The sequence below is a fragment of the Cucurbita maxima genome, unplaced genomic scaffold (genome assembly GCF_002738345.1).
Source record: "Cucurbita maxima cultivar Rimu unplaced genomic scaffold, Cmax_1.0 Cma_Scf00012, whole genome shotgun sequence".
Lineage (NCBI taxonomy): Eukaryota > Viridiplantae > Streptophyta > Magnoliopsida > Cucurbitales > Cucurbitaceae > Cucurbita > Cucurbita maxima.
In genome coordinates this window covers 2,595,868-2,606,393 of record NW_019272028.1, presented here as the reverse complement: position 1 = coordinate 2,606,393, position 10,526 = coordinate 2,595,868, and the positions used below count along the sequence as shown (strand labels likewise).

The 10,526-nt window shown below is 37.6% G+C and overlaps 2 protein-coding genes across 4 annotated transcripts in view; both read left to right on the top strand.

Annotated features, from left to right (window-relative positions):
- Positions 1 to 2,621, top strand: part of LOC111487301 (multiple myeloma tumor-associated protein 2 homolog) — a 3,311-nt gene extending 690 nt beyond the window's left edge. Inside the window, exons 2-4 of the mRNA XM_023134678.1 lie at positions 1,025 to 1,114; positions 1,533 to 1,797; positions 2,091 to 2,621. Coding sequence (XP_022990446.1) covers positions 1,025 to 1,114; positions 1,533 to 1,797; positions 2,091 to 2,427 — 692 coding nt within the window. The 3' untranslated portion in view covers positions 2,428 to 2,621. The remainder of the gene's footprint in view (positions 1 to 1,024; positions 1,115 to 1,532; positions 1,798 to 2,090) is intronic.
- An 889-nt stretch (positions 2,622 to 3,510) lies between these two features.
- LOC111487314 (uncharacterized protein At2g38710-like) lies at positions 3,511 to 9,881 on the top strand. Of its 3 annotated transcripts, none has more exons than XM_023134692.1 (5): positions 3,511 to 3,920; positions 7,370 to 7,489; positions 8,517 to 8,631; positions 8,871 to 8,964; positions 9,443 to 9,881. In XM_023134692.1, exons 1-5 carry the CDS (start codon positions 3,817 to 3,819, stop codon positions 9,637 to 9,639), a joined length of 630 nt encoding a protein of 209 aa, XP_022990460.1. In that variant the 5' UTR covers positions 3,511 to 3,816; the 3' UTR covers positions 9,640 to 9,881. The 3 variants fall into 3 exon arrangements, with proteins under 3 accessions (XP_022990460.1, XP_022990461.1, XP_022990459.1); XM_023134691.1 differs by lacking the exon at positions 3,511 to 3,920 and adding an exon at positions 5,380 to 5,782; XM_023134693.1 differs by lacking the exons at positions 3,511 to 3,920; positions 7,370 to 7,489 and adding an exon at positions 5,376 to 5,782.
- Positions 9,882 to 10,526: the final 645 nt, after the last annotated feature.

The following is a 10,526-nucleotide window of genomic DNA, read 5'->3' as shown; positions in this document are numbered from 1 at the left end:
TTTTTTTTTTTTTTTTTTTTTTTTTTTTGCTCTTCCGATATTTGGATTCGCGTTTCTTTGCAGGGTGATTTGTATCGTTTCAGAAAATTTTATTAGGGTTTTTGGGATGCTTTTTTCGAATTCAAAAATTTGAGATAGCTATTCAAATGGACATGAAGTTTATGCGTTGTTGAATTAAGATTTTGATGCCTTTATTGTTGGTCTGGCGGTAGTTTACGTGGGTATGTACGTCTATTGTGATGAATGTCGTCAAATGATGAGTCATTAGGATTTTAGGGCTTGTTAGTGTTCGAGTGCCTGTGCTGGATATCTGTTGTTTGTTTGTTTGTTTTTTTTAGTATTCGTGTGTTTGTATTGGCAATAGCTTCAAAAAATTCGCGTTCCAGTCTATGATTTGAGATGTAATCGTTCTGTTTGTTCTTCATTTTTCCCCTTGAAACGTTGCTGGCATTCTGTCCATATCCTCCCGTCTCTTGTAGTGCTTCTACAACGGGGTGGGTTCATAAGTTGGACTGTTGGAGTTCGATGTTAGTCAAAGAAGATGTCATAATTAGTATGGAGATCATAAACATGATTGGATAAATAGAGGCTAGAGTGTGTTTTGAATACTTCCTATGCTTCAAGCCTTCACTATGTAGTCATTTACGAGAGCGGTGGTCTTATTTTTATGTTTATTTCTCCCTGTTCTTCATGTCTATTTTGACTCTGTAATTTAAATTTATTTGTTAATGAGTATAATCTCAACCATTCCATGTTGACTTCATAAATCTGGAAACTACTGCTTGATAGGACATTTAGAAGTTGAAGAAGTCATGATTATCTATACAGGTGTAAGGATTTATTTCAAACCCCATGATCATTTTTTTATCCAATATGTATCTTAAGTTTCTTAACCAACGTATATTCACTGTTGAACCCTTTGGAATGTTGAACGAGTAAACAATTATTGCACCTGTTGAAGTATCTTTCCTGAATTTATTCAGCGACTCTCTAACATATGGGATTTTACTCGTATGATGTGCAGAATTTAATTGGGACGATGTGAAAGTTGACAAACATCGGGAAAACTTCCTTGGCCACAGCATCAAAGCACCTGTTGGAAGATGGCAAAAAGGTAAGGTATTATTGTGAAAGCCTACTATGGTTTGGTGAATTATGTAAGTTGAGCGATTGTATCAATAAAATGGTTTTCTTAATACAAGGCACTAGATTTCTCAATGGAAAAATTATTTGCCTTTTTTTTTTTTTGAACTGTAGAGCATGTTCTAAAATGTAGTTATGTTCTGTTTTCATTATCTATGTTTCCTCCAAGTTGGCATTATATTATTCTCCTACTTTGTGGTTATTTGGGAGGCGTATTATTATTCCTGCTTTCATCAATTTGCAAACTATTTCGACTAGTTTTGCTTTCCTACTTTTATATACATTTGCTTGAATTACGACATGCTGATTCTTATTTGGTTATGGACAATCCCTCTCACTTCGTTTGCTGATAAAATGTTTTAACAATACTGTTTTTAATAACAAAACAGGGAAAGATCTACACTGGTATGCACGGGATAAAAAATCGAGTTCGAATGTGGATGTTGCAAAGGAAGAGATAAGATTGATCAAGGAGCAGGAGGAACAGGCAATGAGGGAGGCTCTTGGATTAGCTCCTAAAACTGCTGGCAGATCTCAGGGTAATCGTCTTGATAAGCATGAGTTCTCAGAACTTGTGAAGCGAGGTAGCACTGCAGAAGACTTGGGTGCGGGCCATGCTGAAGCTGCACGGGTTCAGGGTCTTGGTTTTTTGAGGTTAGATCTACCAATATTAAATGGAATTTCCTTTTTATCTGGTTGTGTGGAAACAAGGTTAGGGATGCATGGAAACTTAGCCCATCATTCAATTATCAGAATTGAATTGCCTTTTTTGTAGATACGACCCTGAGAGAAAATTCTTTCGAAATGGTGCAAAATTTGTATACAGTCCGAACCTAAATTCGTTTTTTCATTAGCATCAATATTACTTGCATTTTGTTCTGCCTACTAATTGTCCCTTCGAACTGGTCTTATTGTTCTGTTAAATTCTGTCTACGAACTGGTTGCAGAGCTCCACATGCCTGGGAAGAATCTAAGTCTCTTCTGCCTGATCAAACGGGCACCTCTGCTGGTTCGGAGAAAACAGATATCCCTGACCCGCCTGCTAGGAATGCAGAAGAAGAGGAAGTGGAGGATGAAAAGAACAGCAAGAAAAGGAGGCGTGAAGAGAGGCGCGGGGAGAGGCATGAAGAGAGACACGAGAGGCGAGGGGAGAGGCGTGAAGAGAGGCGGGAGAGGCATGAAAGGCATGAGAGACATGAAAAGTACGAGAAGAAACATTCTCAGGATTCCAAGAAGAAACGGAGTAGTAGAGACAAAGAGAGGGGAAGACACGACTTTGATTGAACACGAGAATCACGGTGTTCGAAATGCCATATACTCTGTAACTTGACTCGAGATGGGACCTCATCCATTACTAGACATTCATCGAGTGTGCCAACTGATCATTTGCTCTGCCTTCTCATTCCATGTATTAAAAGTAATCCTTTAAGTTCGAATCCTTAATGTCTTAATTACATAATCGTTCTCTCTGATGTCAAGCTGTAGGCACAGTTCTTCGGCTCTACCATTGTCAGCTGGGCCTTCCCTCAAGTGGCTGGGACACGGTTGGTAATGCAGAAGCCGACTCCATTTAGTAATACTATAAACCTTCCTTTCTCTAACCCCTGATTCTTTTGGAAGATTACACAAATCTTTAATCATAGTTCACTTCTGGTTCAAACTGTTCAGTTCCACTGAGCATGGTTATGCATTCTTTTTATGCTATGATTTGGAAAATGGTTTGAAACCATCTGTTACATAACTTAGTTTTGAAAGATATGGCACTCAAAGTTGTAGAGTTGGTTGTGTTGGGTGACCATTGTTGTCTAGACGCTTCCTTCGAATCAAAGCATTAAAAAGAAAAGGAGGATATGATGAAAAAATGGACAAACTTGTATGAATGGGGAAAGCTCAAAGGTATTTCGTTAATTTCTTCGTCCTCTTCCCATTTGCTTCGATTTTGTTTGGAGTCTTCCAGATGAGACATGTGCTAATGGCTCTACCAGGTGTGGTGTTGGAAGCGCTATTGGTGGCAATAAATAGCCCACTGGGCGATGAGCGACTATGTTTGTTCCGGTTTCTACCTTACTAAAATGTCAAATTTTTAATTTATTATTGAATTTAAAAAAATTGAAAAATTACCTAAAAAAATTATCATTCAAAAAGTTCCTTTTTTTTTTTTTTTTTTTTTGGTACATAACAAGACACTCTGAATTATGGTTTATAAGTCAATTTTTGCCGTGTTTGCACATACAATAACTTAGATTAAAATAATATTATGGTTGAACCATATTATCGAGTTAAATTAAAAATAATATTATGCTTGAATTTTATATACTAAAAAAACGGTATTTTTATGAAGAATTCGGAGACCGTAAGCAAGCGGAATAAAAAAGCTACGAAATGGGTCCCACTAGGGGAGATTAATATATATTTGCTATTCAGAATAAAGGCGCAAGAGTGGGCGACGAGGAAAGGCTCCAGAGAGAGAGAGAGAGAGAGAGAGAGAGAGAAGGCACTTCTTCTTGTTCATATTGTTGTTGTTGTTCTTCTTCTTCTTCCTTCTCACGCTTCTTCCGGCCCTGCAATTATTACACCAATCAGAACTCTCTGTTTCCGTCTTCCTTTTCCACTAATTTGGGGTTAAACCATCCCTTCTTCACTTGATTGTTTAGTGAATTCAGGAGGGCAACCATGGTGTCGGCCAACAGAGAGATGGTGGTGTACTGTTTCGATACTCTTCTCGCTCACTACAACGGCGAGGAAGCCCCTCCTCCCGCTTTCCACGGCGGTCAACAGTACTTTCTTCTCTCTCTCTCTCTCTCTCTCTCTCTATTCATTTATTTATGTGCGATCAGCGATTGTTATGTGGGAATTTTCTTGCATATTTCGGTTTTTTCGTATGATCGAGTTTGTAGGTTTAGTAATATTGAGGTTGCTGGGTGGGCTTTGATTGTTGACTTTGGATGATTTTGATGCCTTGTTGGTTTAGTATGTGATTTCTGTGTTTTAATTTAGTTCTTTGCTAAGTACTTCAAATTTTAGAGATGGTTACTGTTTGTTGACTAACGTAGTAATGGTTTTTTTTTAATAGTTCATTTCGCATGTTTTTCGAAAGCAACACAGGGGAAAGACATGTTAAATGTTTCCTAAATAATAATAGTTCTTCAAATGTTTTATTGGTGAATGTTATCCCTGTTGTATATCCTTTCATTTTCTCTACAGAGTACGTTTTTTCATCTAAAAATATTTGTACAAAACAATGGTAAAAGTATTAGGGTGTGAGATCCTACGTCGGTTGGAGAGGGGAACGAAACATTCCTTAAGGTGTGGAAATTTCTTCCTAGTACACACGTTTTACAACCGTGGTGCTAACAACGATCCAAAGTAGACAATATCTAATAGTGGTGGGTTTGGGCTCTTACAAATGGTATTAGAGCCAGACACCGGGTGGTGTGCCAGTAAGGACGTTGAGCCCCCAAGGATCCCACATCGGTTGGGGAGGAGAACAAAACATTCCTTATAAGAGTGTGGAAACCTCTCCTTAGTAGATGCATTTTAAAACTGTGAGGCTGACGGCGATACGTAACAAGTCAAAGCGGACAATGTCTGTTAATGGTGGGCTTGGGCTATTAGATGAGATGTGTTAAGTGGTGATCAATGGTAAAAGGGACAATTGTTTGTGTGGCTTCCAGGAAACCAATTTAGCTACTTGTTTGTAGTAGTAACTTGGGACTTACTGGAGCAATTTTAGTGGGCTGCACTGCAAGCTTCTTTTTCAATTATAATCACAGGAGCAGGCTCCATTCATTCCTATGGACGGCTTCTTTGTTTCTAGTTTTCTCAGAAAGCTAAGGAATTATCCACAGTAATGTTTTGATGAATTATATTTGTTGTAGTCATAAGTTCTAGTTCGATCGTTGAGGCATTTGATATCAAGGCCTATATATTTCTGCTCAACATTCTCGCCTTGAGTCTATCTTCTCTTTGTTCTTAGTAATGCAAAGTATTAGATTTTATGCTTTTCTGTTCANTTTTTTTTTTTTTTTTTTTTTGGTACATAACAAGACACTCTGAATTATGGTTTATAAGTCAATTTTTGCCGTGTTTGCACATACAATAACTTAGATTAAAATAATATTATGGTTGAACCATATTATCGAGTTAAATTAAAAATAATATTATGCTTGAATTTTATATACTAAAAAAACGGTATTTTTATGAAGAATTCGGAGACCGTAAGCAAGCGGAATAAAAAAGCTACGAAATGGGTCCCACTAGGGGAGATTAATATATATTTGCTATTCAGAATAAAGGCGCAAGAGTGGGCGACGAGGAAAGGCTCCAGAGAGAGAGAGAGAGAGAGAGAGAGAGAAGGCACTTCTTCTTGTTCATATTGTTGTTGTTGTTCTTCTTCTTCTTCCTTCTCACGCTTCTTCCGGCCCTGCAATTATTACACCAATCAGAACTCTCTGTTTCCGTCTTCCTTTTCCACTAATTTGGGGTTAAACCATCCCTTCTTCACTTGATTGTTTAGTGAATTCAGGAGGGCAACCATGGTGTCGGCCAACAGAGAGATGGTGGTGTACTGTTTCGATACTCTTCTCGCTCACTACAACGGCGAGGAAGCCCCTCCTCCCGCTTTCCACGGCGGTCAACAGTACTTTCTTCTCTCTCTCTCTCTCTCTCTCTCTCTATTCATTTATTTATGTGCGATCAGCGATTGTTATGTGGGAATTTTCTTGCATATTTCGGTTTTTTCGTATGATCGAGTTTGTAGGTTTAGTAATATTGAGGTTGCTGGGTGGGCTTTGATTGTTGACTTTGGATGATTTTGATGCCTTGTTGGTTTAGTATGTGATTTCTGTGTTTTAATTTAGTTCTTTGCTAAGTACTTCAAATTTTAGAGATGGTTACTGTTTGTTGACTAACGTAGTAATGGTTTTTTTTTAATAGTTCATTTCGCATGTTTTTCGAAAGCAACACAGGGGAAAGACATGTTAAATGTTTCCTAAATAATAATAGTTCTTCAAATGTTTTATTGGTGAATGTTATCCCTGTTGTATATCCTTTCATTTTCTCTACAGAGTACGTTTTTTCATCTAAAAATATTTGTACAAAACAATGGTAAAAGTATTAGGGTGTGAGATCCTACGTCGGTTGGAGAGGGGAACGAAACATTCCTTAAGGTGTGGAAATTTCTTCCTAGTACACACGTTTTACAACCGTGGTGCTAACAACGATCCAAAGTAGACAATATCTAATAGTGGTGGGTTTGGGCTCTTACAAATGGTATTAGAGCCAGACACCGGGTGGTGTGCCAGTAAGGACGTTGAGCCCCCAAGGATCCCACATCGGTTGGGGAGGAGAACAAAACATTCCTTATAAGAGTGTGGAAACCTCTCCTTAGTAGATGCATTTTAAAACTGTGAGGCTGACGGCGATACGTAACAAGTCAAAGCGGACAATGTCTGTTAATGGTGGGCTTGGGCTATTAGATGAGATGTGTTAAGTGGTGATCAATGGTAAAAGGGACAATTGTTTGTGTGGCTTCCAGGAAACCAATTTAGCTACTTGTTTGTAGTAGTAACTTGGGACTTACTGGAGCAATTTTAGTGGGCTGCACTGCAAGCTTCTTTTTCAATTATAATCACAGGAGCAGGCTCCATTCATTCCTATGGACGGCTTCTTTGTTTCTAGTTTTCTCAGAAAGCTAAGGAATTATCCACAGTAATGTTTTGATGAATTATATTTGTTGTAGTCATAAGTTCTAGTTCGATCGTTGAGGCATTTGATATCAAGGCCTATATATTTCTGCTCAACATTCTCGCCTTGAGTCTATCTTCTCTTTGTTCTTAGTAATGCAAAGTATTAGATTTTATGCTTTTCTGTTCATTCTAAAACTGTCGTAAATCCTTGTTGGTTTGACCATGTCTGAGTAATGATTTTTTACATTTATATCTCAGTTTATTGAGCTAAAAGTACAAGATTCTAACTGGTTTTTGTACAAATTCTTGATCAACTAGTGATTGTTCAATTTCATTTAGGATAGTTGTGTTTTCTGAGACATATCCAGCTCTGTTGGTTCTTCTACACATTTTGTGTGTTATCATGTGGTTAGCCATACTTTTCGAAGATGTTAATGTGATACTAGCCGCTCTTTAAAAACGTTGTGCTTTATACATAGAATCTTATTATTGCAATCTGCATATAGTTTGATTTCACTTGAATATTTCTTTTCTTCCAGCCCCTTGTTCGTTACCTGGAAAAAAGTGGTCAATGGCGGTGAACCTCGTTTGCGAGGGTGCATAGGAACTCTAGAAGCTCAATGCTTGATAAATGGCTTCAAGGATTATGCTTTAACTAGGTACTGTTGCCTAATGCATCCTTTCTATGTTGATTGCTTTCCACTGTCTTCTTCACCTTGCCCTTTCCTTGGCTTTCTCAAATCAAGTTAGGAGGCGAAAGTCAATGGGTGGATGAGAAGACCATATATGAAATAGTCTAGGCCCCAGCCCATCGCTAATAGATATTGTCCTCTTTAAGCTTTCCCTTTTGGGCTTCTCCTCAAGGTTTTTAAAACGCGTCTGCTAGGAAGAGGTTTCCACACCCATATAAAGAATGCTTCATTTTCCTTTTCAACCGATGTGGAATCTCACAATTCACCCCCTTTCGGGGCCTAGCGTCCTCGTTGGCACTCGTTCCTCTCTTCCATCGATGTGAGATCTTACCATCTACCCCCCTTTTGGGCTCAGCTTCCTCGCTGACACACCGCCCAGTGTCTGGCTCTGATACCATTTGTAACAGTCCAAGCCCACTGCTAGTAGATATTGTTCTCTTTGGGTTTCCCCTCAAGTTTTTTTAAAATGCGTCTACTAGGTAGAGGTTTCCACATTTTTACAAAAAATGCTTCGTTCCCCTTTTCAACTGATGTGGGATCTCACAATCCTCGCTTTCACTCGTTCCTCTCTCCAATCGATGTGAGATTTCACATTCATTCCTCTCTCCAATCGATGTGGGATTTCACATCATTCACTCATTTGGTAAACTAAGTTCAGGGAAGGGGGCAGTAGGGAGGAAGCTGATTTAGTTAACGAAGTTTGTGAGAGAACGAAAAGTCCATTCTTAAGTGACTTGTACGTAAATTGTTCTATTTCATGCATGGGGAGGTCAATTGGGGGCGAGGCGAACTCTCTACACTTTTCATTCCATTGGACAAAGGATATTACCTCGGTTCTCTTACACTATCTCGAGTCACGGTTTTACATGCTCTCTCTTTTCCCATTGTCATGACTAAATGCAATTTTTATTTTTCGATCGCTTGAACCCGGTCCGCTTCATTAGCCATCTAAAGATTTAGTTCATGGTTCCTTTTTTTCTTGAACATGTTGCAGTGCATTGAGGGACCGCAGGTTCCCCCCAATACAGCCTAAAGAATTACCACATTTGGAATGCACAGTTTCCATTTTAGTTGATTATGAAATAGCTATCAATTATCTTGATTGGGAGGTACCTTTCTGTTTCCTTTTCTTACTCCAAATTTTTTGTTCAGTATCTAAAACAATTTTTTTTGCATTATTAATGATTGCAAGGATTAGTCGAGCACGTTTATGATTCTGGCTACTTTGTCTGAAGTTTCAAGCTCGGTCTGTCCTGCCTGCCTGTCGTGTTTTTGGCCAGGCACACAAAATAAGCCAGTCAGGCTGGCAGCTTTACCATAATCAGGGTATTCATGTCTTATTTTGCAGGTAGGTAAGCATGGTATTATTATTGAATTTAATGATCCCGACTATAATACTAGACGAAGCGCTACGTATCTGCCCGAGGTAGCTGCCCATGAAGGTATGTTACCGTACGTTTTGTGGATAAATATTAGTCGTCTTTGCCTTCTACTGTGAAATCCAGTGATTTGCTTTGAATACTAAGTAGTTTTTATCATTCATATAATTTTTATGTCCCAAAGGATTCGGGTATAATAGGACGAGCTAACTACCCTATACTTTGTCGATCCTCCCATGTTTGCTCAAATTTTTTGTCGTCTTAGTTTCGTGGTTGATGTAACCATAGCGATCTATAACAAAGACGTTGAAAGGAATGAGTTCAATTCAGAATGGTCACTTCTACATGTTTTCTTGGGGGGTCTTATGGTTGTCTTGTGAGATTAGTCGAGTTGTGCATAAGTTAGCCCAAATATTCACGTTCGTGCACACACATCATGTTGAAACATATCTCTTTGGCTAAAATGTTCCCAACTTTCTGTTTAGCTTTATAATTCGTCCAGCTGACTCGGTTTCTGGTTGGGTTGCATCTTGATTTCCAGGTTGGTCAAAAATTGAGGCCATCGACTCATTGATTCGAAAGGCAGGATATAACGGTGCAATCACCGAGTCACTATGTAAGCGTATTCGATTAACTCGGTACCAAAGCACCCTATTCACCATGCACTACGGTGAGTACGTCTCCTACATTAAAAACACCCGGGGCACGGCCCCCCGTGTCGTCGGGGTTAAAGCCTAACACAACCATCCATTCTTCCAAACCGCTTCTGCAAAAATCTGCAAAGCGTAAGTTTGGGTAACTGAACTATTACGAAGTGTCATTTCTTATGTGAATCACTGTGAGATAAACTGAAGAACTCAGTAGTTATGGAAACTTATCATTCAAGCTCTGCTGCTTCTCTGCAGTTGGCTGCTCTGTAATTTATAAACATTTCTAAGTTCTAATTATTACTGCTATTTATCTGTCTGCCATTTCGGTAATTTTTTTTTCGTAAAATTTGTCGCTGATTTTTTACCGAAATAATTTGAAAAAGTTAAATCGTAAATTTGGTTCTAATAAGGTTAGAATTGAGTATGAATTAGTCTTTTTGGATTGCAAAACCTCGTAAAGATCGATCTTCAATTTTCATACTGTCTCGTTCATTGAGATCGAGTTTTCTATGTTTATAGTCTTTTCAAGCTGTCTTAGCCATGACTCGAACACAAGACTTAAAGGTGTCTTTTGACTTCCTTTTCATTTTTTTTTTTTTGGTATTATATTTAATTTTTATTTTAAAAATTATTATTATTATGATTAAAGTTTTATAATAGGTTTTTAAAAACATTTATTAGTTTTGTTTTACCCATTAAGAAAAAAACATTATTTTAAAGATTTAATCAACAAATCTCATAAAAAAGTTAAATCTATTTGATTTGGTAGATATTAATAGAATTAAAAAAAGTTTATGATTGAAATTAAAAAAAAAAATGTTTTAAATAATTCTTTTAAGTAATCTATTTTTTAAGTATATAATAAAATAATTATTTGAATTAAATATTAAATTCTATTGTATTTAATGAATGAGGATGTAAATGTAATTTTGTATCTGAGAACTTCAAAAGTTTTTTTTTTTTTTTTTTTTTTTA

What these genes read in the sequence shown, in the direction of transcription:
- LOC111487314 (XM_023134692.1), top strand. Translation starts at nt 3,817, where the DNA reads ATGGTGTCGGCCAACAGAGAGATGGTGGTGTACTGTTTCGATACTCTT. An exon ending in AAGGATTATGCTTTAACTAG is followed by an intron (nt 7,490 to 8,516) that starts GTACTGTTGCCT and finishes AACATGTTGCAG; the next exon opens with TGCATTGAGGGACCGCAGGT. An exon ending in TCAATTATCTTGATTGGGAG is followed by an intron (nt 8,632 to 8,870) that starts GTACCTTTCTGT and finishes CTTATTTTGCAG; the next exon opens with GTAGGTAAGCATGGTATTAT.